Source organism: Balaenoptera ricei, chromosome 11 (genome assembly GCF_028023285.1).
Source record: "Balaenoptera ricei isolate mBalRic1 chromosome 11, mBalRic1.hap2, whole genome shotgun sequence".
Taxonomy (NCBI): domain Eukaryota; kingdom Metazoa; phylum Chordata; class Mammalia; order Artiodactyla; family Balaenopteridae; genus Balaenoptera; species Balaenoptera ricei.
In genome coordinates, this window is record NC_082649.1 from 67,445,277 (window position 1) to 67,472,039 (window position 26,763).

General features: G+C 59.7%; 1 protein-coding gene across 1 annotated transcript; it reads right to left on the bottom strand.

Annotated features, from left to right (window-relative positions):
* Positions 1-1,611: 1,611 nt before the first annotated feature.
* On the bottom strand, positions 1,612-26,537 carry CELSR3 (cadherin EGF LAG seven-pass G-type receptor 3). The gene is made up of 35 exons (XM_059939565.1): positions 22,796-26,537; positions 20,590-21,240; positions 19,936-20,161; positions 19,592-19,707; positions 19,163-19,251; positions 18,898-19,055; positions 18,193-18,356; positions 17,810-17,935; positions 17,550-17,719; positions 16,923-17,108; positions 16,250-16,366; positions 15,694-15,865; positions 15,399-15,540; positions 15,180-15,300; positions 14,679-14,862; positions 14,267-14,368; positions 12,834-12,928; positions 12,404-12,613; positions 11,970-12,165; positions 11,548-11,703; positions 11,050-11,224; positions 10,282-10,449; positions 9,930-10,056; positions 9,636-9,842; positions 9,255-9,429; positions 8,910-9,022; positions 8,038-8,117; positions 7,376-7,499; positions 6,824-6,940; positions 6,571-6,719; positions 6,191-6,300; positions 5,723-5,881; positions 4,976-5,176; positions 3,294-4,182; positions 1,612-1,662 (listed from the first exon to the last, which is right to left on the bottom strand). The coding sequence occupies exons 1-35, from the start codon at positions 26,535-26,537 to the stop codon at positions 1,635-1,637; spliced, it is 9,945 nt and encodes a 3,314-aa protein (XP_059795548.1). The 3' UTR covers positions 1,612-1,634.
* Positions 26,538-26,763: the final 226 nt, after the last annotated feature.

Genomic DNA, 26,763 nt, shown 5'->3' on the forward strand with positions numbered 1-26,763 from the left:
TCTACAGAACCTAGGACATAGCAAGGAGAGCCCCCTCTCCCCACAGCAGGCCCCTCAGCTCTTCAAGGGCTGGGGTCACTCTGGGTAAGGAGAGCTGGGGTCCTGGCTGGCGGGATTTGGCACCAGTCAGTAAAGTAGAACTTTTAATCTCCTTGGAAACTGCCTCCCAAGAGTATGCATGAAGGAGGTGGGTGTCTTCAGGGCCCCTCCACAACCCTGCATGGCCACTGTTCCCAGTGGGAAGAGGATGCCTACTCTCGAGGCCTTCTGGGCCTGCTGTTCAGCAGGGGACTCAGGGCTGACCTTTGGCCTGGGAGGGCTAGGGGTTAGAAACCCCTCAAGATGGCCAGGCTCAGGGTCCTCACAGGTGGGTCCTCCAAGCCCCTCTCCCACTTTCTGTACCTTTCACTTGTAAACGAAGGGAAAAAAACATTCTCAACTGTAAACAAAGTGTAAAAGTTCAAAGTTTTAAATTGTAAACAAAGTTGAAGAATGTTTTAAGTCTTGACCTATAAACAAAGTAACAAAATTTAAAAGTCCCCAGTTCTGGACATCAGACAAAGTAATAAATGTGAGAGTTTGTGAACAGGGTCCTAACAGTCATTTTTCCCTTTACAAGGGAATAAAGGAGGGATGGAAGAGTCACTTCCTGCAGCCCGGGTGCCTAGGGCCAGGGAGGCTCCTGTAAACATGGGAGGCAGTGGCACCTACATTCTGAGTCTTTAATTCCCTTGTTTTTGCTCCCCTTGCTCCCCCTCCTACCCCAGCCTTCAGAATAAATTCTAGCAGGGGGCAGTGTCAGGGAATTAAATGGCACCACAGACAACTTTTGTTCACAGCAGGGGCAGGGGCTGTGACCCCTCCATCCACCCTCTGCAGGAATGTCTGAATAGAGGCCTGAGCCCCTCCCCACGGGAGAAAGGGAAGCCTTGATCTGTAAACATGACATCTGCTGCTCCACCAACGCTCCACAGCATCAGTCCTGGGTCATAAGGCAGTAAGTGGCAGGGACTCCACATAATAAACACACACATCCACGGGGAGGGGCGGCATGAGCGAGCCCCTGTGAGGAGGTCAGAGGACCCCTGTTTCCAAGACCAACCCCCAGTCCCAAAAGTTTGGCCTGTGGGACATCCAAGAAAAAGCAAAGACTAATTCTGCACTTTGGGCCCTGACAATATTCAGATCAACCGGGGAATGGGGCGGGGGGAGCATTTACCCCTCCTGTCTGAATCCACCCCAGTAAGATGAGAGGAAAGAACAATTAAATTGCCAGGGACCCAAATGGGGCAAAACTCTGCACCTCTTTCCCTCTGTCCCCCTCCCCCTCCCAGCCCAGCCTCAGAACCCCGGGAGACAGAAAAGCTGAAAAATAACATAAGCATATTTCTCTGGTTACAAAGGTACAAAACGTATAAAAGTCCTCCCTTCAGCTCCCTCATTCCGTGCACCTGTTACACGCTTGCTCACATGCTCACAGACGGGCATGGGCAGCCAGCACTGCAGCAACAGAGAGAGCTGGGGGGCGGGGGTATAGGAGGCTGCCATGGGGTCAGCCCCCAACTCCTGGAGTCTCTTCTGTTAGCCCAAATCCTCCACCGCCCTCGGCTGGTCCTCATCTGCACGTCTGCCCCTCAGGAGTGACCCTCACTTCTGGGAACTCTGCAGAGATGAATGTGGAGATCGAAGGTGGTTGCTGAGAGTCAGGTGCCTCTGGACTCCCCCACCAAACCGGACCTGGGCCACCTCCCCCATCACCTTCGCCTCTCAGTCCCTAGCGTGCTTATGCCCATTCTGGGGTTCTCAGAGCCCTTCACCCATTCTGGACCCCCAGACTCACCAGCAAGGCCCCTTGGCTGGCCACCTATGTCTTTCCTCTAAGCACTTAGTGAGCACCTACTATGTACAGACTCTGTTAAGCACCTGACAGATTTTGTCTCAAAAATCTCCACACAGGGCTTCCCTGGTGGTGCAATGGTTGAGAATCTGCCTGCTAATGCAGGGGACACGGGTTCGAGCCCTGGTCTGGGAAGATCCCACATGCCGCGGAGCAACTAGGCCCATGAGCCACAACTGCTGAGCCTGCGCGTCTGGAGCCTGTGCTCCGCAACAAGAGAGGCCACGATAGTGAGAGGCCCGTGCACCGCGATGAAGAGTGGCCCCCGCTTGCCACAACTAGAGAAAACCCTCGCAGAGAAACGAAGACCCAACACAGCCAAAAAAAAAAAAACCTCCACACCTCAAAGAGTTTGCTACCACAGACATACTTTGCAGATGAGGAAACTGAAGCTCAGAGAGGTCAAGTGTGAGTCCAGAGCCTGAACCACTGCTCAGTTACCCCAGCCCTCCCCCAACAGTCAGACCCTAAGGCTAGGCTGCAGGAGGACCCAGGTGGTGCTCACAGCTCCCTCTCATCCCCACCTCAGCATCCTTCCAGAGCCCTGGGTACCAGGCCCCAAAATCTCCTGCCCCTCTCTCCTTCCTGTCTTCTCCCCCATCTCTGCTCAGGTTTTTTGTTGGTCTCCTGCCCCAATCCCAGGGTCTCCTTCCCTCCACCTACAGAAAGCCTTCTCTCACCCTACAGACCTCCACAGAGCCTGACCTAGCTGTTCCTCCTTCTTAAAACTCAACTCTGCTTTTGGCTTCCAAGACCTGGTAATTCCTGGTTCCTCCCCACTCCGTCTCTGACTCCTGTACCCAGCTGCTTCCCAGGTATGTCTGCCATCCCCTACTCTGAGATGCACCAGGTCCCAACTCAATTCCTGTGTGTCCTACCCCACAGTGCCCACAGGCAGGAGGAACTTAACATTGACTGAAGGAGTAGGTGAATGAATGATTTACTCTCAAAGTAAGTTCTTCAGCCTGGCATGTAAGGCACCTACATCCTGGCACTACTTCTGGTCCCTCCTTATCCCATACTACACCCTAAGCAAAGCCTCCCAAGCAAAGCCTCCTCACCTCCCTGCTTCCACATACCAGGCTACCTCCCGCTTCTAGGCCTTGGCTCCTGCCTTCCCCCCTCCACTAGCTCAAGCCCTTTGGAAGGCACCTCACTCTCCTCCTTAGTCCAGGAGGCGCAGGCCCCAGTCATACAGCCAGCAAGTTCTTGCTAATCACCCCATTCGCTGCCAGATTTCTGCCCTCAGGCTGTGGCGCCCTGGCTGCGCAGTGCCTGGGGTAGCCCAGGCTCTCTGCCAAACCCCACCCCATTCTGTGGCAGAATACAGGGCACGGTGCACGGGAGGTTGCCCTAAACTGATGGGGGTCTGAGCAGGTGGCCAGACCCTGCTTACTCTGAGTCGGGTGACAGCTCCGAGATGCTGTGGGATGTGGCAGAGCGTGGCGTGGAGGGCCCAAGCGCAGAGGCTGTGGCAGAAAGTGTGGCGGTAGTATGAGGGCCCGAGGGTGTGCTTGAGGACTGCACGGCGGAGGAGAGAGCTGAGGAGTTGAAGGAGGCGAGGATGGAGGAGAGAATGTCCAGCTGTTCTGTGGAGGGGCCGTGGCTAGGGCCACTGGCTGGGTCTCCCCTAACTCTGAGCAGCTGCGGGGGTGGCCCAAGGCCTTCTCGCGAGGGGTGCCGGCTAGGCACGTGGTCCAGCCGCTCCCCTGAGTTCGAGCTCCTGGACAGAGAGTCCAGGGGCCGGGATGGCAAGAGGGGGTCCCTTGAGAGTTGCCACTGGGGAGACAGGGGCAGAGGTGGGGGCTGTGGGTCAAGGTCCCGGGCACCATGGGGCGGGGGCAACGTGCTCAACCACTCGCAGGGCGCCCCTAGGTCCAGAGCATCGCGTGACCCAAAGCGGCCAGCCACGGCACCAGGGTAGTCCCTGGGTGGCTGCCTCCGTGGTAGGGTGCTGCCCCGATCCCTGGGCTCCAGGCGGCCTGGCACGGCATCCAGGCGTTCCTGGGAACCTGGCCGACTCAGGGGACGCAAAACAGGGGCAGGGGCCTCCTCCAGTCGTTCACGGCTCAGCTGCCGCCTGAGGAGCAAGTCCAGCTGTTCTCGGGAGGAGTAGCGGCTGGCTGGCTGCGAAAGGCTGCCAGTGCCCCCTCCGGCATAGATGCGACCATAGGAGGCAGCTGGTACAGCATGGTGGCCCAAGGTGGCTGCACGGCACCAGGACAATTCAGGGGTGCCCCGGGTCTGTGGCACCAGCGGGTACTGCAATCGGTTCTTCAGGATGCCTGTGGGAGGAACAAATGGGGGACAGTGTGTGTATGGGGGCCAGGAACTCCCTGGGTCTAGGGATGCAGCAGCCTCTGGAATCCCTGTGACACAGGGTTGGGGGCAGAAACCCTCTGGGGAGGGGGTACAGAGGCCGTTCCTGGGAATCCCAGAGAGGCTGCGGGATAGGGGTAAGAGTGAGGCAGTAATCCCTGGGGTCAGGACAGAGGCAGTCCCCGTGGTGCAGGGGTAGGGGCAAACCTCTCCCCAAGGTCAGAGGAGGGGCAGCCTGCAGGTCCTGGTAATGCAGGCCAGGGTCAAAGAGGCAGGAATCCCCAGGGTTGGGGCAAGAGCAGTCCCTGGGGTCCCTGTGATGCAGGGGTGAAGGGAGAAACCCCTTGAGTTGGGACAGGGACAACCCCTTGGGGCCCCTGTAAAGCAGGATAAGGCGGCAGAAACCTTCCAGGTTAGAGCAAAAGTTCTGAGATCTGGGGCAGAGCAGCCCCTATGGTCCCTGCAAAGCAGACTGGGGTTGGGGCAGGGGGAGGAATCCCCTGGGTTGAGGCAGGAGTGGCCTCTGGGGTCTCCGTGGTGCAGGCCAGGGTATGCGGGGCAGGCAATTCTCAGGTCAGGATGAGGCAGTCCCCTGGGACTGTGAAGCAGCGTAGAGGAACAGAAACCCCCATAACAGAGCAAGAGAAGCTCTCAGGATCCCTGTGAGGCTATTTGGATTAGGAGGATGAAATCCCCTGGCTCAGGGCATGGGCAGTCCCCAGGGTCCTTGAGGCACAGACCAAAGTCAGGGATCCATACCTTTTCTCTGGCGCTGGGCCCGACCCAAGGAGGTTTCATCTCCACTGGTCAGGGCCAGGTCCGGCTGGTTGTTGTTGGCTGCGTCCTTGCTGGTGTCCAGTCCCAAGCGCCTTTCAGAGCCCCAGGTCTGCAGAGCACAGGGAGCAGCCTCACATTCCCCCAGGGCTGGCCAGTAGGACAAGAGATCATTGCCATCCACATCTGTGGAGCCAGGGCAGATAATAGGAGTCACCCCAGTGACTCACAACCCCTGTGAACCAGACTCAGTGGCCCCCTAACCCTAATGACTCCTGAAATCTGGGTCTTTCTCATGGAGCAGAGGTAGGAATAGGAGAGTGTCTCTCAGAGATCAATGGAATCATCCAGTGAGGGCGATACTGATAAGCTCCCCCTACTCTTGACTGGAGGTGGATAGAGCCTGGAGGTGGGGGAACCTGACGGCTGAGGGGTCAGGAAGACCAGGCTGAACCACAGCCCTCAGGGAAGAGGAGGGGCTGGAGAGATGACATGTCACCCTGTAACATCCTTGACCTTGTTCTTCTGTTGCCTAGGCCGCTCCTGGGTCTCTAGCCAGCAGAACTCTGCTGGGAGGCTGGATGGGGAGAGGTATGTGGGGGCCCAGTGATGACCCCAGGTTCCCAATAAGTCGGTCCCAGGAATCTTCAGGGGATAGCAGGCTTTCTGAGTCACACCAAATGGAATATGGGGTATCTCTTGGTCGCCCATGGGGTCAGAGGGCCCCATCACCTTTGGGGTGTGTAAGGAGCCTCTCACTCTGGGCTGCCTGGCGGAGTGGACGCTGGAAACGCCCCCGCGTCCGGCCATTGTCCTCACTTTCTGAGGATGGGATGGACAGACTTCTCTCCTCCTCCAAGGACAGGTCACTGTCAGAGTCAGAGTCTGCGCCTGGAGTTGGGAGATCAGGAGGAAGACACAGTGGTGGCCAGGGGAGGTGAGGGACTTGGGGGTCTTGAGGAAGGCTATGGCAAGGGGGCTGGGGCCTTGGGGAGAGAGCTTGGAGTAGGGGTAGGGACAGAAGGGCTGGGACTTGCCAGGAGAACCAGGCCTGGGCGGGTAGATGCTTCCTGGGGCCGTGACCTCGGGGGAGCTCACCCCAGCATAGTCAGCTGCTGCTCCCAATTTGGGGCAGAAGAATGAGGAATGGGGGAGAGACCCTCTACCTCCCTCCTCCCTGGGCCAGGCTCCCACCTCCACCAGCATCTCGATGGAACATGGCCACGTCCAGGTCAGTGGGGCCAGCGTGAGCCTGGAGGCCGTGGTCAGTGTGGTCGGCAGCCGAGCCATGTCGAACCAGGACATTGTCCCTGGAAATGCAGGAGCCCCCCCATCAAAGAGGGATGTGATGGGGTGCTTTGGAGGCAGGTGTGTCCGTGAGTAAACAGTCAGGTGCATGTGGAACGGCTCTGAAGGCACCCCTGGGTGTGTGGCAGGAGGTATCTGGGGCAGAGGCAGCAGCAGAGGCCCAGATGGCCGAGATGGGTGGACCCACCCCGAGGACCTGGTAATGCCAACCCCTGGTAAAGTGGGGCTGGTCTGAGCTGTGTGCCCCGTCACGAGGAGGCCCCTCCCCTCACCTGAGGTAGCTGCGGCCCCGCTGGCTGTCTTGGTCCTGGGTCCGGCCAGAGCGGGCACTGCTCACTGAGGAGATGGTGGAGGCGCCGAGAGTGATGCGGATGAGGCCGCTCTCCTCGAAGAGGGCCGTGTTGTTGTAGGCCCCGGGGCCCTGGGGAGGTGGTGAGGACAGGAGTGTGAGCCAGCCTGGAGAAGCCTCAAACCCTGGCCTCCCGGGGCCCCCACCCTGACTCCCTGGCCCTGAGAGCCCCTCACCGTCCCAGGCGCTGGCCTGGCCTCCTCGGGCGCTGCCTTCCTGCCCAGACAGGCTGGTGTCCAGGCAGCCCGAGCATCTGTGTTCAGGACACAGAAGAGTAGCAGCACTGCCAGGCCCTGCGGGTCAGCAAGGATCATTGAGGGGATAGTAAAGGTCAGTGAGAGGTCAGAAATGAGGCAGAGGTCAGAGTAGGGCCACAAGGGGGTCAGCTAGGGCTAGTGTAAGTCACTGTGGGTCAGCAAGTGGGATCAGTCATTGCAGATTAGAGTGAGGCAGTGAGAAGCCCAAGGGGGGACCCAGTAAGGGAATCAGGGAAAGTCAGCAGAGGCAGTGAGAGGTCAGAGTGGCATGAGTGACCGGGGTCAGTGAAGGTCAATGTGGACCAGCAAGCGGCCAGGAGCCTCAGCACTGGTGAAGGTCAATCCAGGATCAGCAGTCGTCTGGTGTCAGTCATCAGGTGGGAGTCAGCTCTAGGCCTGGGGTCAAGGCCCTGGGCCCCACCCTACTGAAGCCCCACCTGGTCCAGGGTGAGGGAGGGGCACCAGAGTTACCTGGAGCCCACAGAGTCCGGCGTGGAGGTAGTGGAAGGCCAGGATGCTGTGGTTGACCGCCAGGAGGCCAAAGAGCCAGGAGGCACTGACCAGTAGAAGGAGCAGAAATGAGCTGCGAAGGGTCCTGCCGCGGGAACGTGAAAGGATACAGGACATGTGTGGGTCACACAGGGCTCACACGGGAGACATGGGAGGACACGCAGGGTCACGAAGAGGACACACAGGGGACGTGGAGGGAAGGAAACTCCCACAGAAACATGGAGGTCTCAGGAGGGCACTAGGGGAGTCTGGAGGTCACAGAAAGAACCAGGAGAGTACTCAGGGAACCATGAGGGGACATGGGGAAAGCAGACTGGAAGCAGGGGGTGGGGCATAAGAGAAAGCATGGAAGGTAGGTGGAAACGCACGGGGCAAAGGGCAAAGTGAGCCACCCAGGCCTTGGGAGATACTGGAGAGACAGCAGGGCACAGACAGACCTGTGGGGCTAGAGTAAGGCAAGGGTGCCAGAGAGGGACTGCAGGCCAGGGCAGATGTGACTTCATCCCCCTACCCAGAATCTGGGGCCCAGCCTGCACCAGGGACGCTCTGGGAACCCCCAAACCCCACCCAGGAGAGGGCTGCCATTCTGAGAATCCCCCACTTCCTCCAGCCAGCCAACTCACAACGCAGAGGTCTTCTTGGCCTCCCTCTGTCCAGTGGAGCAGGATGTTCGGGCAGCAAGGAGAAACATGGTCCCATTCATCTGGACCCGTGGCCAGACATGTGGAACAGGGGCAGGGCAGAGAGAGACAGAGATAGTGAGAGAGACAGAGAGACAGGGACAGAGAGACACTAAGACTCACAGAGAGAGAGGCAGAACCAGTGAGAAACATATGCAGACACACAGACACACACACACACACACACACACACACACATATACAAAATACATAGATCAAAAACAAAGAGAAACAGAAGAGGGGGACTTCCCTGGTGGCGCAGTGGTTAAGACTCCGTGCTCCCAATGCAGGGGGCCTGGGTTCAATCCCTGATCAGAGAACTAGATCCCACATGCGTGCCGCAACTAAGAGTTAGCATGCCACAACTAAGGAGCCAGTGAGCCAAAATGAAGGAGCCTGCTAGCCGCAACTAAGGAGCCCATGTGCCACAACTAAAGGAGCCGGGGAGCTGCAACTAAGGAGCCCGCCTGCTGCAACTAAGACCCAGTGCAAATAAACAAATATATTTAAAAAAAAAAAAAAAGAAACAGAGGAGCTTAGAATCATAGAAAAAGTCAGAGATAGGGAACCAGAGAGGGACTGAAAGATGGAGGTGGAGAGAGAGACAGAGGTAGGGAGAGGAAGCCGAGTCTCTGACCCCACACCTCCCATCTCCATGCCAGTTGGGCAGGAACAGAAATGGAGGCCAAGCCCAGGAAGCCTGCAGACTGCCACCTGGCACCCCTCAGCTGATACCACCACACCTGCTGCAGGGCCACCTCCTGCTCCCCCCCACCAAGGGGAGCGCAAGGTGGCACTGAGTGGAGGGCACTCACCACGATGACAAGGACGACAGGGCCTGCAAAACTCCAGACGAGGGGCTCGTGGATCGAGATCCAGCAGAAGTCAGGGTTCCCGTAGCCCTCGGGATCCAGGCCGACAGCCAGGCCTGTGGGGGAGAAGAGATAGGACAGAGGGGATGTATTCTAGAGCTGCTGACGCTCTCACGTATGGGGAGAAGCTGGGGTGGGGGCAGAGCAGGCTCCTCCCTGAGCAAATGGCAAGGGGGATTGAGGTTGGGGTCATGATCAGGATTGGGGGCAGGGGCAGGGGTCAGGCCATGTGATGGATGGAGGTCAGGGGTCACAGGCCTGGATGAGGCCAGTGAGCAGGGCCCTCACCCAGCAGCACAGCAGGGACGCCCCAGCCCAGGGCGTGGTAGAAGCGCATGGCGCCGCGGTCCACATTGCGTGGCTCGACCTGCATGCGGTAGAGGTGCAGCCCCTGCACGAGGAGCCACGCGAAGGTGCTGAGGAAGAAGTAGTGCAGGAGGATGGCAACCGCGGTGCACAGCAGCTGAAGGCAGGGTTGGGGGGCGTCAGGACCTCTCCTGCCACGCCCCACCTCTGACCCCTAAACCACTGCACCTTACCCCAGCATCCTGTCCCAAACCCTGGCCCCAACCTGAGCACCCCTGATCTCTGACCCTGAACTCTGGCCCCAGGCCTTCCTGGGCCAGGTGAGGTCATCAGGACACAGGTCCCCTGGCCCTGACCCTGCACCTGGTTTTGGGTCCTGTGGATCCCCAGCAGGAAGAGGAGCTCTGCCACTCCCAGGGCAGCAGCCACATTGGCATGGATCCCACGCATGTTGGACTTGAGGCTGCGCAGGCTCAGCAAGACGGCCGCGGTCAGCAGCAGTGCGGCCACAGACACTGCTATGACCACGTGGGTGAACACAGCCAGCAGCTCCAGGTCACCCTCCAGCCGCTGTGGGGACAGGGATGGTCATTGGGGAATTGGGCACTCCTGCCCTTTGACCCTCCCACTTCCTCAGGACTCTGAACACAGCCCCACCTCACGGGGAGAGGCATCCATGAGGACCCCGAAGGTGCCCGTCCGGCTGCAGCGACACCGTGCGTGGGACCCGTTCCTGTGCACCAGCTCACAATCCCGTGCTGTCCACATGCCGTGCTGGTCCGCCCTGTGGCCACAGGGCAGTCAGAACTACCATCCCCTCTGGGGAGTGCCCCATCGCCAGGCAGGGGCTTGTGAGAGGCAGTGGGAGGGGCCGAGGGTGCCTGGAGTTGGGGAGCAGCATTCCTCATGGGTCTGGGTGCACAGGGGGAATGGTGGGGGCCCCAGGGGCAGGCTGGGCCTCCCACGGGCTACCAGGGGGACCAAGGGTTTCCAGAGTGGAGGTCCTCACGGGCCAGGCGGGTCCCACTGCACGCAGATGGCCTTGCTGCGATTCGCTGTCTGTAGCAGGCGGAACTCCAGGCTGATCGGGGACTCTAGGACACCCCTTAGGAAGTTGCGTCCATGGAACACAGCCACACTGACCACCGGGGAGTTCATAACAGGGTTCTGGGGAAGCCTGAGGAGACAGCCCACCTGGGCTTGGGCACTGCTGACCTCCCCAAGCTCTGGCTGCCCACCTCACTGTCTTCATGTCACTTGCCATGGCCCACCCAGAGTCTGAGATGCCCTAGAGTGGATGCTGTTTCTGAGAACCCTTTTAGCCTCTGCTGGGCTGCTTCAAGACCAGGAGTCCATGGCCTGGTTCTGCAGAAATGCAGCTGAGAGGCTTCGGATCCACTGCCCACACTGGAGTCTGAAGCCCAAGCAGCTACAGACTTTGCCTCTCAGTGCCCTCCCTTCCACCCCCGGCTGACCTCCTTCAGTCAGCCCGGCTTTGCCTATCTCCATCGGCCAGTTTGCCTGTCTGTCTGGCTCCTGTATCCTTTATGTGCCTGGCCCCAGCTGTGGCTCTGTGTCTACCTCCTCATTTGCACAACTGCCCAGAACATGATTCACATGGAGCCCAGCATGGACAAGGCTCCCAGAGTCAAGGGCAGGAGCCTCTCTGTATGATTGTGAACCTGCTCATTTGTCCACCAAAAAAGGGGGTGCTAGGCTGGGGAGAAGCTTGCAGGAAGCCCAAGGGTGAGGAGCCTGGGAGTAACTCTACTCATACCTGGTGCCCCGGCGCTCGGCCTGGAACTGGGCAGGGAGCAGCCCCCCTAAGGTGCGGTAAACCAGGAGGATGACGATGGAGATCCCAGGCTCAGGCTCGGGCTCTGGGGGGGCCGGTGGGGGGGCCACACTCGAGGTAGTGGAGTTCTCCATGCTGCTGCCACTTGTGGACAGAACTGCCAGAGGAGGGGGAGGAGTCACTGTCAGTGACCTCTGACCCCAAGCACCCACAAACGCAGCTCTGAACCCAACCCAGCATCAAGCATGGGAACCTCTTCCCTTTGCAGCTCCAGAACCAGGGTGGGTGCAGAGAGCACGAGCCCATGAAGGACACATGGGTCCCCCCAGCGCTGGATCCTGACTATCAAGGCCTGGGCGAGGTCACCTGTGGTGAGGGGGAGGGTCTGGCAAGGGGAGGATTGACAGGAGGGCGACATGGCATCTGGCTTGGGGGGCAAGGAAACAGGATCTGGCCCAGGGGTCACCCCAGGGCTCTGACCTTCAGGTGGGGACGGCCGTGGGGCCTGGGAAGGCAGCAGCACGTGCGTGTGAGGATCCCAGGCATCCTGGCCCCGGAAAAGGTTGCTGTGGTAACGAGGGTAGCGACGGGTCCCCCGGCTGGGACTGGGGTGCTCCACGCGGTCAATGCTGAGCACTGCCCGGGAGGAAGAGGGGTGAGACCCATCAAGGATCTCCTCCCTGTGCTGAGGGTCCCACTCCCTCCTCCTCCTATCCTGTACCCAAGTTCCACAACCCATAGCCTCCTTGCTACCAGCGCAGAGCCTGTCCCTGCAAAGCGCTGAGTGTGGCAGCACAGCCTCCTGCCACTAATGTTGACATCAATAGCCCCCAACCCCTCAGACCTCCAGGTCCTTGCCCTTTCACGGCCCCCTGCCCCACCCCACCCTACCCTCCACATACTGATGTTGGGTGTCACCAGCCCCACGGGATTCAGGTACGTGAGTTCCATATTCCTCGCGAGCGTGGCTGCGTACTCCTCCAGGTGCTGCACCAGCCCGGCGCTGCCTGGGGAACCCCCGGGGGCCCGCTGCCCCAGCACTGCCCACAAGTCCCCGGTCTCTGGAGCAAGCAGTGCAGAGCCGGCCCACAGCAGATTCTGGGAGGAGGGAGGTGAAAGTGGGCCCAGCCAGGTGAGGATGTGTGAGGGGACAGGGCATGCCTGAGGGGTCTGGCCAGGTGCTCAGAGAGGTCCCAGTAGGTAAGGGTATGGCTTTGGAGGGGACAAGGGGAGAGAGAGAGAATCCAGGGCCTTCACTTCCCCGGGGTCGGGAGGGGCCTGAGCAGAGGGGCGGGGGTCAGGGCCAGGGGATAGGGAGCCCAAGGTGTAGCCCCACCTCATTGAAGTGGGCGTCTTGTGTGGCTGTCAGCCCGAAGCCCTGCTGGTGACTCTCAAAGGCCAACAGGTGGGCCAGCAGGCGGGCAGTGACTCGGACATCTTGGCTGAAGTAGTGGTCAGTGTGGCCAGTCACCTCCCGTAGCCTCTGAGCCAGCTTCTTAGCCTCCACAGTATCCAGGACTGTCTTGTTCAGCTCTAGGCCATCCAGCTGCCAGGACAAAGATGGGGATGGTCGCTCTGTGGTCCCTTAGGCCTTTCTCAAAAGCCTCACAACAAGAAGGGTTTGGATTAAAGGGCAACTGGGAAAAGCCCAGGAGGTCAAGGGCTGGGGCATGATGTCTGGGGCCCAGCACAGGCCTGGGGAGACTGAGGCCAGGGCCAGAGCCAGGGCTGGTCTTGAGTGCAGGGCAAGGTCTGGGCAGTCTCACCAGCAGATTGAGTTCTCGAAAGGCAGGGGAGGTACAGTTGAAGAGGTCAGGCTCCAGCCAACCCTGGTCCTCGTCGCATAGCCGCACGGCAGCTCCTGAAGGCAGTTGACCCCTTGTCAGGCCTGGGGCCTGGACACCTTCATTGAGGAGGTGACCACAGCACCCTCCCCTACCCCAGGGGGAGCTCTGAAGCAGAGACCAGGTAGTAGGCATCCACGGCTGGACCCCTGGATAGAAAAGCCCCAGCCCCCAGCCCAGACGGGCCCCAGGCGCTTGTCAGTCAATTCCTGAGGGGTCTGTGGACCATTTCGAACCACCATGACATAAAGAAGAACACAAGGGCAGGACTGTGTGTGTGCATGTGCACCCAGACACACACACACAGGCCGGGACAGCTTCACAGACGTGTGGCCCAGGGCAAGAACACAAACCAATGCTCACACCTGCACACGAGTAGATGTGTGGCCCAGGACAAACACACAGATACACAGTGCGCCCCCAAGAGAATTTTGTGACCAAAATGAGGTGGGGGTGAAAGTTCTCACACAAATTTTAACTGCCCCAGTGGTGACTTTGCTGCCATCTCTCCCTTATCTGTGAGATTGGAATTAGAGTTGAATGAGAATTGACCTGGGCCTTAAGATAGCTTGTAGCCACCAGCAAGAGGCCCCCTGACTTAAACACAGAACCCCCTCCCCAAAGACAGACACAGACACGTGCACAGGCACAGAAAGACACACACAAGAGCATGCACACGCAGACAGTCTCTGTCCAGCCACTGCAGAGACCTCAAGCAGCAGGAAGGGTTCTGTGAGGACCTCAGGCAACAGAGAGGAGTCTGTGGGGTCCTCAAACAGAGGGCAGGGGTCTTTCAGGACCTCAGGTAGTAGGGAGAGGCCTGCAGGAACCTCAGGAACTGAGAAGGGGTCTACAAGGACCTTAGGAAGTGTGTGTGTGGGGAGGGGGTGTCCTCAGGCAGTGGGGAGTGGTTTCTGAGGACTTCAGGCATCAGAGAAGGGCCCCCAGGGTCCTCAGACAGTAGGAAGGGGCCTCCAGGGGCTTCAAGAAGTTGGGAGTAGCTTTTTAGAGACCTCAGGCAGTGGGGAGGGGTCTGCAGGGACTTCAGGCAGCAAGAGGGATCTGCAAAAGCTCTGGCAGTGGGAGGGGGCAGCGCACCTGAGCAAACACGTACCCCTTACCTGCACCCCGCAATCCTGCCCAGAAGCCAAGAGAAACAGATGGAGGCTCAATGAGGATGTGGGGAGGGACCCAGAGCCCCTAAGAGGTAGGGAGGGGCCCACATCGACCCCTACCCCACTCCCACCTCTTTGTAGGAACAAGGCCGACCAACTCAGGAAAAGAGGTGGCTCTAGCAAGTCAGAGGTCAGGCCTACCCCGACCCTCAGCTATTTGCCTGTCCCCCAGGTACTCACCCAGAGCCCCCCGAGGACAGGGCACTGAGGCCAAGACACCAAACTTGGTCTGAGGCCACCACACACCAGATCTCAGGGACTTGGGGCAGGCGTCATAGAGCACTAGGGAGGAAGGAGGCACTGAGCCAGGCAGCCAGGGGCTGGAGCAAGGGACAGCTACATCCACTGCCCCCCACCTACCCCAGGCCCACTGCCTACCACTCTGCTGCTGGCCTCATGGGAGCTGGCCCATCAGATTCTGTGACAGGTCCTCAAAATACTTGGGGCAAATGTGGGAGTGCCTGGGTGTAAGTGGTCTCCCTCAGAGAAGCCTCCCGGAGCCCCTACCCAAGAAGCCAAGCATGCCATGGGACTTGGTGACAGCGTGCCAGAGCCAGCCCTCTATATGTGGAGCTGGGTGGAGCCTGCTCACCCCGGCAGCCGCTGGCTGTCACCTCTGCAAAAGGACTGTCACAGCTGTTGCACTGGCGGCCAAGGGCTCCTGGGCGACAGGGGCACTGCCCGCTGTGGGGGGCGCATGAACGTGAGGTGGAGCCCACAGGGTAGCAGTCACATGGGAGGCATGAGTCGCTGCCCCACGGTCGGTAATGGAATTCCTGTTTGAGAATGGGTCAGGGGCCTGAGGTCAGAGGTCAGGGCTTAAGGTAGGGGTCTCAGGTCAGGGCTTGGGGAATGAGTGGAATCAAGGGCAAAGGGTCAGGAGAACAGTGCTCACAGGCCAGAAGGAAGACTGGCCTCAAATGAAACATAAGAGAGGGGTTAGATGTCAAGGACAAGAGATGGCAGTTAGGTCACAGCATAGGGGTAAGAGGTCAGGGGCTGAATCAGGTGGCAGAGGTCAGCAAGCTGGATAAGAATCACAAAACATGTCTACAGAAGAGTTAAAAGGTCAGGGGACAGGGGACAGGCGCACCTTGCAGTGACACTGCCCATTTGTCTTGTTGCAGTTGGGGTCAAAGCCCTTATGAACGTCGCAGTTGCAGGGGCCACACGTTGGGCTCCCCCACCAGCCCCGTGGGCACTGTTGGTCCATCCTGGGGTGGACAGCCACGTGAGACGCCTCCACCACATCTCAGTGACCCTCCCTAACTCCCACCAGCTCTTTCCATCATCTCAGCCCCCAGCCCCTTACCTGTGCTCACAGTGGTGCCCAAAATAGCCACCTACACAGTCGCAGGTATAGCCATGGGGGGCCCCAGGGAGGTGCCGGCATGACCCCTGATTCTGACAGGGGTTCAAGAGGCAGGCGTCCACACAGCCCGGGCCATAGTAACCTGCAGGTTGGGTCAGGGAGCTCAGGACACTGGCCACAGAGCATGGGAGGAAGCAGGCACCTGTCCTTCTCAGTCCCTGCCTCCTCCAGGCTCTCCAGGTCCCCCAGTCTTCACCACGAGCCCCAGATCACCCTGCTCCCACCCAGGCCCCACCTGGCCAGCAGGTACAGGAAAAGGTCTGCCAGAGGTCTCGGCAGTCAGCATGGGGTGGGCAGGGCCCAGATGCACAGGCGTTGGTCACGACACAGCCAGGTTCCACGTTCACTCGGTGGCTCGGGGGAAGCAGGGCTGGGGAGCCCGAAGGCGTGGAACCAAGCCATACTCCCTATGGACACAGCCAGCAAGGGGTGAGACCCATGCCAAAGCACCTTGGTCCCAAGTCCAGCAGAGCCAGCCACCTGGTCTGATGACCCCTGACATGCAATTTCCCTACAAACCGTAGACCCTGACCCAATGGTCCCAATTCAGTGGCCCCATGGGACCCCTAATCATGCTGTCCCTGACACAGGCCTCTAATGACCCTTGATAATCTAAGCTAGACTCTCACCTCCAACAGCACAGAGAGGCTTGACCTGTCTCTGATGGCTCTGGGTCACCACTACCCCTATGCCAACCCCCATGTGAATGCAGCATTTCAGGTCCCAAGGCACCTCTGATCTCTGACCACTCACCCTACTGCCCCATATCATGTTCGCATGCTGACCCTCACCTGGATACAGCCAACCAGACCCTTAGGAGCCTCCTCTTCACTGCTGGGGGGCAGGCCTCCCACATGGAGTCGCTTTACCTTCAGGCCCTGCAGCTCACTCCCCACCGCCAAGGTGTCCTGGAGGAAGGGGACAGTCAGCACTGGGGGTGTGGGGGGGACCTGATGGACCCCTGCCCTACCCCAGTGTCAGTCTTGGCCTTATCCTAGGCCTTATCTTGCACCACCATGCTCTGTCCCTCTGGCCCAGAGGACTGGTCTGGAAATGAGATGCTCCCGAGTATGGAGGACCTGCTGGAGCATGGGGGACGGGTGACAGAAAGTTTTCAGTCAAGAGCTGGGCTCAGACTAGCCCTTCTCTCCTGGACCCAGAACAGACCCTAAGATTCCATGACTTTGAGTTGGGAAGATCAGGAGACCAGAAGAGGCTTCCAGAAGTTTGGCAAAGTGCTAGCTGCAGAGGTACCCCAAGAGCAGGCCAGAAATCTGCGTAGCCTCCCTGACGTGAGGAGGGTGTAGCAGAGTGGGCTCAGAGCGAGGACATGAGGAGGGGGACTCGGGGGAGAATATCAGACTATGTGCAGTGGAGGGAAGTGAGAGGACTAGAGGTGGGGTCAAATGAGGTGGGTCTAGTCTGAAGGCTGAGAATGGACCACCCCAGGGTTAGAGGTCAGACCTGGAAGAGGCTAAAGTCCAATGAGACCATGAGGACATGGTGGCCCCGCCGGCCACCTGGTTCCTCCTGCAACTCCAGCCGCAGATCATGCCATCGGCCATCACTGACAGTCACCTGGTCCAGGAGGAGGTGGGCAGCACGGCCCGAGCCCCTGGTCACTGTCACAGACAGCAACCCCCGATCCAGCTGCGGGTAGAGAGGCACAGCCCTGGGGTCAGAGCCCCAAGTTTGGCTGGGGCTAGGAGTATCAGGAGGTGAGATCAAAGGGCTCAGAGGTCAAGAATATCAGAGGTCAGTACAGCAGGGACAAGGCTATATTTGGCACATAGGGCACTGTGCCCAGGGACACTATGCAGCAGAGAGTGAAGTTAGGGGGCAGAGGTCAGGACGAGGGGTCATGGATTAGTGCAGGTGGCACAAGAGAGCTATGCTGGTATGCTGCACCTGCAGAGGATATGATAGTGGGGAAGAGGGTCAAGGGCCCGGGTCCAGAGCAGGGTCAAGTATAGTCAGTACACCTGGCACAGAAGTATGCTGTGTGACCAGGCCTGAAACCACAGGAATGTTGCTGGTGCATTAGAGGTTGAGAGCTGAGGGTCTAGGGAGGGATCAGGAGGACAGACACACCTGACAGAGGAGTGTGCTTTGTGGCCCAGCCTGGACTTGCATCAGGACCCCCTGCTTCGCCCGTGTCCGAAATGCCAGCCCCAGGTACCACGGCACAGACACAGCCATGTCATTTCCAAAGTCCCAGCTCAGTGTGCCGTTGCCACGGAAATGGTGGGGATGGGCCATAGCTGGTGGGATAAAAGGAGGAGGGTCACAGGCCTCACCTCAAGAACAGAATTTACCCTGCAGGCTCCTCCTGCCCCAGACTGCCCACTCACTGAGCCGACAGTCTTTGCCTCCGAAGCCCACAGGGCAGTCACAGCTGAAGCCACCCCAGCGCTCTGAGCAGAAGCCGCTGTTCTTGCAAGGGCCTGAGTCACAAAAGTGCAGCTTGGCCTGGCAGCCTGGGAGAGGAAGGTACATAGAGGATGTAAGAACACAAGGTGGTGGGGGGGGGGGCAAAACACAGAGGTCCAGGGGGGCTGAAAGTGGCCATGATCTTAGCCCCATGTTCTCTCGGAGGGTAGAATTGGTAGGACTCAGGTCCTCAAGGCTAGGCTGCAGCATTCTGCTTGCCAGGAAAGGAGACAAGTAGGAGGTCAGATTTTGAGTTAATCCATATAGCCTTCCACCCTTTCCCTATGATGAGGACATGGCCTACCTGCCATGGTGCCGTTGTTTGCGACAAAGGATGCCATGTCCACTCGGCGGCCATCAATATGCAGGTCCCGCATGCAGCCAACAAAGTCCTTGTGGGACACGGGGAAGTTCTCGGGAAGGTTGGGGACACCCCCCAGGAGCAGAGGGCCTGTCAGGTCCAGGGACCTGGGGGTCAGGGGTCCAGGTCATTGGTGGGACTGGGGCCAGGGTAGGTTTGCTCCTGGTGGGGGGCATAGGAAATGGAGGGGGTAGGACTCAGAGGGTATGGTGATTGAGCGGGGAGGGTAAGATCAGGCTGAGGAAGGAACTGGAGACTTACTTCTGTTGCGGGGGTGCAAAGGAGAGTTTATGATGGGCAGATGGTCTGGGGAAAGGTGGAAGAGGCTGGGGTTGAGGACGAGGGTGAAAAAGGGAGGCATTTGGGTGGCTGGGGGAGGGGATGGGGGTCAGGTGGGCTGTGGGACATTAGAGAGACCAGGGGAGTGGAAACTTTGGGGGAGTGGGTGCCTGGGGACTGTGTGGGAGTGGGCAGTCTGGGCAGAACACAGAGAGGGAGGTTAAGGTGAGGTGGGGTTTCAGCATCCTAGTGGGGAGAGGGAAATACGGTGGTTTGGGGAAGGATGGGGAGTTTGGTAGGCAGTATTGGAAGGCTTGGAGTGGGCTTTGGCAGGCAGAGGGCTTGAGGATCAGGGGCTGGGGGCCTCACTTCTTGGAGCTTGTTTGTGTGCCAGCAGCCGCGCATGAGTAGTTGCCAATCTCAGCACCAAACTGCAGAGCCACAGCCATGTCGCAGTCATCCACGCTCAGCACAGCCACCTTGTCCTTGGAGGGGCCCTGAGCACCTCCCAGGGCATCTGTCCGGGGCTAGAGACCCAGGCACACCACTCAACAGGACCCCCAGGGTGACCCCTGAGGGGCAGAACCTGGCATCCCAGCTCCCCCCATACTCCCATGCCAAGGGTGGTGCCCACCTTGTTGTAGTATCTCAGATGCACTGTGTGCCACTGCCCGTCATTCAGGCCCCCTGGAACTGTGGGGCTGACCACTGTGTTGGACTCACCTGTGGGGTGGATGCGTGTGGAGGCTTGTCTGGAGCTGCTAAGTCCCCCTCTTCCTCCCACCCAGTCATGCAGGCACAGCTACTCCCAGGGTGACCCTGGATGCATCAGATAACTCCCCCCACTGGTGGCCACACTGGCTGGACCAGAATGCCTTTGGACAGATAGGAGAAGCACACACTTCGTGGAGAGATGGGCTTTCCCATAGGGAAAGTGGTCCTCACTGTTGTCTGTTGGGCGTGGAGGTGTGTGTTCAGGTGTGCCCGTGGGGCTTGCACCCCTCAGCCATCTCACCCATACCTGCACCCACTCGCGCCCACACTAGTCCGCAGGGGCACCCACCGGTGGAATATGTGAGTCTCACTTGCCCAGCCACGAGCTCCAGGGCCAGGAAGTCATGCTTCTCGTTCAGGCGCCCGTTGTAGAAGAGCAGCCCACTGGGCTGCACCGTGGCGAACCTGGGGTGGGGGGTGCCGCGTCACAAGCCGGACCCCTCCTCACACCCACCATCCCTGTGACAAGAAGGTCTGAGGGAGCCCGCCCAGGCTAGGGTGAGAGAGGAAGTGGTGAGAGAGGGAGAGGAGGGGGCGGTGTCCTATGGGACGCCAGGGTGGGGCAGTCAGGAATCTGGGTCTTGAAGGTAGTGGGGACCGCGTGCAGGTGCGCAGATGCGGGCGGGCACCTACGAGAGGGACAGCGTGAGGTGGAAGCGCTGCCGCAGGCCGCGGAACATGACGAAAGAACTGGGCGGGAAGGAGCGAGCCGCCACTTCGCAGCGCTGACCCTCGAAGGCGCCGCCCGCCGGGCACTGGCAGTGAAAGCCGCCGTCGGGCCCGTTGGCGCAGGTGCCCCCGTTGCGGCAGACGCCGGGCACGCAGCGTCCGGCCTCCGTGTCTAGCTCGCAGTCTTCGCCTAGGGGTCAAGCCGCGGTCAGAGGCGGTCAAGACCACGCCCGCCAAAGCGCCAGCGGGCCCCGCCCCTCCGAAGGCCACGCGCTCCAGGCGAGCGCCAAGACCTCTGAAAAGTCCGGCTCCCTCAAGTGGGCAGCCCCTCGTTATACCTGACCCCGCCCTCCCTCCCCGCCTGGCTGCGACCAAGCCCCTCCCATGGTCCCGCCCTGTCCACTACCGCGGACCTCAGGGCCCCGCCTCTGCCCAGGGCCACGCCTCCTTCGCTACCTCGGCCCCACCAAAGCCTCTATTTCTTCGCGGCCTTAGGCTCCCTCTGGGCCAGGTTCTACCGCTTCTGGACTAACGGCGCCCAAATCGACCCCGTTTCGGTCAAGTGATGCCCAATCCTCACTTGCACTGCAGGTTCACCCAGCCCCGCTTCCCGCTCACCTGTGAAGCGCGGGCGGCAGACGCAGGTGTAGCCGCCCTCGCGCCGCGCGCAAGCGCCGCCATTGCGGCAAGGGTTGGAGTAGCAGAGATCGAGCTCCGTCTCGCAGAAGTCTCCCGTGAAGCCTGGGGGGCAGCGGCAGCGCAGGCCTGCGATGGGCTGGATGGGTCTGAAGAGCGTGGAGGCGGAGGCCAGGAAGGGCGCAGAGGAGTCAAAGCGCAGCACGGACACACATTTCATGTAGTTCTCACAGGGCTCGCGCAGGCACACGTTGTCGTCGAAGGGCAACACGTCCAGGAGAGAGCGGGCGGCAAGTGCGGCTCGGCGCACGTACAGCTGCTCCTGCAGCTCCTCGGAGCTGAACCAGGGACCTGCAGATCCAGCCCCGGCCCCGCGTGGCGCCAGCGCTGAGAAGCTCACGTTGAGCACGGTGCCCCCGACGTCTGTGTCGTTCTGGATGTTGAAGATGAAGACGTCCTCAGCAGGTGTGGCAAGTACTGCGGCCACGCCTTCCAGGAAGTGGCCCAGCAGTGGCGAAAGGAAGCGTTCCTGCCACATGTTCTCAAGGCGCACGGTCAGGCTGTTGGCCAGCAACTCCTCCGTGATGATGATCACGCGCAGCACACACTGCGCCGTCACACTATGTAGCCCATCTGCAGGCGGAAGTGGGGGAAGTGGTCAGTCTGGGGTCAGCGGCTTCTCCTCCCTGGGACATAAGAGGGCTGGGGCCAGTGACTGCTCAGTCCCCCAGCACCTCTGTGTTAGCAGGCTGACCATGCCAGGACACAAGGAGGTCTGAAGCTTGTGATCACCAACTCTCTCAGCATCAAGGTGTCAACAAGTTGCTGCTTCCTCTTGCCTCCCTCCAACACAGGGAAGGGCCTGAGCCAGGGATCAACCAACCCCCTCTCTGCCCCAACAGTGCCCATGGGTCAGCAAGTCATTCCTCCAAAAGCACACAAGAAGGTCTCTAAGTGGTCAGTAACCCACCCTTCCCCAAGTTATCATGGTCAGCAGGCCAATCAGGACAGAAAGAGGAACCAAGGCCACTGACCACTGACTTTCCTTCCCCTCATCCCCCAGCACTGCAGAACCAGCAAAACATGCCCTCCAAAAGTATCCCTCTAGGTCAGGGATCACCCATCGCCTATATCTGGTCAGTCAACTGCTTTCCCAGGGCACTAGAAGGGTCCCTAACCCTGTGACCACTCAACCTCATCCCCCAGAACCCTGGGTCAGCAAGCTCCTTCTCTCCAGGAGGGCCTTGGACTCTGACCTCCTCCTCAGCATCCTTGAATCAGCAAGCTGCCCATCACCCCAGACCTGGGTCCTGCGATTTAAGTGCCCACCCCCAGAAATGAGCATGAGGTGCTTATATGCCTTGTCTCCAGACCCTAGTACACACTGGGTGGCCAACAGGGTTGGTTGTCCAGTGAATTGAGGGATGAATGTGCCTTCATTGGCAGTGCCAGGAGTCCATGCTCCAGAATTGGGGAATAAGCACTGGTAAAGTCTCTCCCAACCCCTTCAGCCTCCAGTATTCAGGACTGCAAGAGCTTCTCCTGCCTGCGCTCTCCTATGAAGGAACAGCTTGTGAAGGCCTGGGGACATGGCTGCAGAAAAGAGGCAGATGGACCTCTGGACATTTCCCCAAAGGGCAGGGCCTTAGTCAGCCCCTTCAGCAGCAGCCAGGTCTGCTCTCTGCCTGAGGCTGCCAGAGTAAACTGCTGTTCCCAGCCACTAAACTACTGGCCTCCCTCTCCTCCACAGATGGTCTGAGGGTCATACCAGACCCAAAGTAACCCTTCATCTGAACAGGGATGTGGTGTGGGCTGACTGGCCTATGCTGGCTTTTCCTGGGACCTCCAGGGCATTACCGCAGGACCTCTAGCCTTTCAGAGGGAGGGGAGCTATCCCTAGATTAACAAGCAGACAGTTCTTTACAGTCAGCAGACAGTTCTTTACAGTCTTTATGGGGTCTGCTAATGCCCTAGAATCTTTGGGGTTCTGTGGAGACTGCCCAAGACCCTAAACAGAGACTATATGACCCTAACCTGTGAGGCAGATCCTGTGGGGTGCAGGAACCCAGAGCTTAAGGGATTCTTGGAAGGCTTGAAAATCCCTCGTTGGTCTGAAGTGCCTTGTGGGGCCCCTGAGGACCTAACAGGCTGAGGTCACTGGCTCACTTGATTAACCCCCGCCCCTCACCTGTGACAGTCACCAACATGGAGGCCACCAGCGGGCGGTTGTTGTCTAGCTTGCGGCTGAGTCGAAGCTCCCCACTGGTCTGGTTGACCACCAGCAGCTGCAGCTCATTGCCTCGCTCAAAGGAGTAGAAGAGGTGGTCAGAGACATCAGGATCGTAAGCAGGGATGCGCCCAATGATGCCTGAGGGGAAAGTGTCTGAGCGGTTGGATACATAGTTGTTGAAGAGGATCTGGAAGTTGTTGAGCACAGGGCTGTTGTCATTCTGGTCAACCAGGCGGACGTGCACAGTGGCCCGACTGACCAGAGGGGCTGATGTGGCCTGCACAACAATCACATATTCCTGGCGAGCTTCATAGTCCAGGTCAATGAGTGCTGTCAACTCTCCAGAGAAGATATCCATTTGGAACAGCTCAGGGATGTTCCCCTCCACAATCTGGTACATTATATGAGCATTGGGGCCTTCATCAGGGTCCACTGCAGTGATCTGGGCTACCACCGAGCCCACAATGCTGTTCTCCTTCACTCGCACCTCAAACTCCTCAGCTGGGAAGACCGGTGCATTGTCATTAACATCCTGCACCGTCACCTGGATGCTGACTGGAGTCCGAAGCGGGGGCACACCTCGGTCCACTGCGTAAGCAGTCAGTTCATACACTGGCACCGCCTCCCGATCTAGCCGCCTCACTGTGCGGACAATGCCAGAGGTGGGCTCAATGGTAAAATCTCCATCCCCATCTTCCCCATTCTGGAAAGTGTACTGGACCCGGCCATTGGCATGAGCATCCCGGTCAGTGGCTGAGATCTGCAGGACACTGGTGAAAGGTGGGGCATCCTCAGAAACCAGCCCTGTGTAGTGGGAGGCCACAAACTGTGGAGGGTTATCATTCACATCATTGACCATCACCTCCACGTAAGTAGTGTCTGCCTTCTGTGGGATGCCATTGTCCCGAGCTGTAATAGCCAGTGTGTAGGTCATCTGGTCCTCATAGTCCAGTGAGGCCTGCAGTGTAATGGCCCCTGAGTCTGCATCAATGCGGAACTGGGGCAGGTTGTCCTCCAGGAGATAAGTGATACGAGCATTCTCACCCACATCATCGTCAGAGGCACTGATGACCACCACGGTGCTACCCACTGGCCGATCCTCATTCACACTCACTGAGTAGTGGGCACTTTGAAAGACAGGCCGGTGAGTGTTGGCATCTGTAATGTTGATGTGCACGTAGCAGTGATCATGAAGGGCACGGTCAGATGCAGTTAGCACCAACTTGAAGTACCGTTCCTGCTTGTAGTCCAGTGGCAGAGCCAGTGTCACCAGACCTACACCCCCCTGGGAGCTGATGGCAAAGCGATTCCGAGTGTTGCCTCCTGTGATCTGGTAGCTGATGGCACTGTTGGCATCACGATCTACAGCAGTCACGCTCACCACACTGGTGCCCACGGTCGCATCCTCATTCAGTCGTAGGTGGTACTCCTTCATAGTGAACTCAGGGCGATTGTCATTAACATCCAGCACAGTCACTGTGACGCTGGCTGAAGCTGAGAGTGGGGGTGAGCCATGGTCTCGGGCCTCCACACCAAAGAAGTAATGCTCCACAGACTCACGGTCCAGGGGACCACTCACAGAGACCCAGCCAGTGGCACTGTTTATCACAAAGGGTGTATCAGATGCCACACCAGTTAGGGAATACTCCAATCTGGCATTCTCTCCATGGTCTGCATCCACTGCCTGAATGTGGATGACTGAGTGGCCCAGGGGCGCGTTTTCCAGGACAGAGACCTGGAAGGGCGTGCTGACAAAGATAGGAGTATGGTCATTGATGTCGACCACCTGGATGCTGGCCAGGCCTGTGTTGTTGGACAGCGGTGGGCGGCCTGCATCCTGAGCCCGGATGCGCAAGGCATACTCTCGCTCTGCCTCAAAGTCCAGAGGTGCCACCACCTGGATTTCGCCCGTGAGGCTGTCGATGGCAAAGTGGCCGCGGCTGTTGCCACTGATGATGTTGTAGTGCACCAGTCCGTTGGCGTCCTTGTCCCTGTCGGTAGCCGAGACGCGTAGCACCACCGTATGGGGGCGCACATCCTCGCGCACCTGCGCCACGTAGCGTTTCTCGCTGAACTGGGGCGCGTTGTCGTTCTCGTCCAGCACGGTTATGTGCACACGCACAGTGGCAGAGCGCGGCCCGGGCTCTTGTCCCTGGTCGCTGGCCTCCACCACCAGCTCGTAACTTTCCATGTGCTCGCGGTCCACGCGACCGCTGGTGCTGATGAGTCCCGAGCGCGGATCAATTTCGAAGGCGGCAGAGGCGGCGGCGCGCTCAGCTGGCGGCCCCACAAAGCGGTAACGCAGGTTGGCGTTGGGGGGCGCGTCACCGTCTGTGGCACGCAACTGCAGGATGGGGTAGCCCTCCTCCACGTTCTCGCGAAGCGTCTCCCGGTATTGCGCCTGCTCAAATACCGGCGCGTGGTCGTTGCGGTCGGCCACTGTCACGGCCACCATGGTGGTGGCCGAGAGGCGCGGCGAGCCATGATCCTGCGCCGTCACGCGCAGGTAGTGGCGATCCATGCTCTCGCGGTCCAGAGCAGCCTCTGTGCGAATAAGGCCGCTCTGCGGGTCGATGCTGAACAGTTCCAGCGAGCGGCTGTTCATGAGCGCAGCCAGCGAGTAGACTAGGCGTCCGGCCTCGCCGATGTCCGGATCCTGCGCCACTACGCGTAGCACCGCTGTCCCCGCCGCCTCATTCTCGGGCACCAGTGCCTGGTAGTTGTACTGAGGAAACTGTGGGTGGCGGTTCGCGGCGCGACGGGGGCGGACCCGGCTCGCTGGGGGTATTCTCCAGGTTCCATGCTCGGTCGGGCCCCCAGGGGGGCGCGGCCCCGGGCGCTGCGGGAGGAAGCGGCGGCGGAAGAGGACGCGGGAGCGCATGCGCTCGGGCGTTGGCTCGGGAGCTGTCCGGGACTCTCGCAGTGCTGAACCAGATGCGGGAGCTGTCCTCTCCTTGCGAGGTGCTGAATCCAGCCCGGGGCCGGATCCCACGGCCCCGGGAGGGCGGTCCGGCCGGGGCCCTGTCCTCCTCGCTTGGGATGTCTTGGTTCTCTCGCTCTGACCCCTGCGCCCCGGCGCCCATAATTCCCCGCAGCAGCGCGTGGTTCCCACTTTTCGGGGGGCGCCTCTCCCAGTATTCCTCTGAGAGAACACCGGCTGGGAACCACAGGGCCGAATCCGAAGGTCCGAAGGGAAGGGAGAGCTGTTCTCTGGGCCCGGGACCCCTGGGGAAAGACGTTCTGGCAACAGACTATCTCTTTGCAACGGCCCTGTCCGCCCGCAAGAGGAGACCTCTGGACGCCAGCATAACAGAGACCCTGGTCCTTGTCCTGTCTCCTGCCCGCGGCTGCCAAATGTCTTGACTCCATATTCCGCTCCCAACCCCGGCTGCTCAGGGGGCCCTCGACCGCTTTGGTCGCTTTGCCTTCCCCCTCGGAGCCCCACGAAGACAGGTTCCCTGACTCCCAGGCCAGGCTTTCCATCCTCTCGGACCCCGGGTGACTCGGGACAAAGAGCTAAGGCTCCGCCGCCGATCCGCGCCCCTGGCCCCGTAGCAGCAGCTACCCCCGGGTCCCAACCTTGGCCCCCGCCGCCCCCCAGCTCCTCCCGGCTAGGAGGGAACAAAGAGAGGAGGAGAAGGAGCAGGAGTAGCGGGGTGGTGGGCCCTCTGAGACCCCACCACGGCTGCCGCCTCGCCATCACCCCCTACTTCCCCACACGGCCTCCACTGTCCTCCGCCTGGGTCCAGGCCTTGGGCCCGCCTCGCTGCTCGGGCCCCCACCCGGGGCCCTGCCACCGCCCTGGTCCCCCGCCTCTAGGCCTGTCGCTCCGCGCCGCCGCCACCCTCTGGGCACCATCTACTCCGCGGCCAGAGTCCCTTTGGCGAGCGGCCCCGGCTTTTGCCGCCCCCACCACAGCATCCCCG

Coding starts and splice junctions, on each gene's coding strand:
- CELSR3 (XM_059939565.1), bottom strand. CDS start 26,537: ATGGCGAGGCGGCAGCCGTGGTGGGGTCTCAGAGGGCCCACCACCCCG. Junction 15,866..16,249: donor GTCTGGTTGGCTGTATCCAG/GTGAGGGTCAGC, acceptor CTGTGTCCATAG/GGAGTATGGCTTGGTTCCAC. Junction 10,450..11,049: donor GCCGAGCGCCGGGGCACCAG/GTATGAGTAGAG, acceptor CTGTCTCCTCAG/GCTTCCCCAGAACCCTGTTA.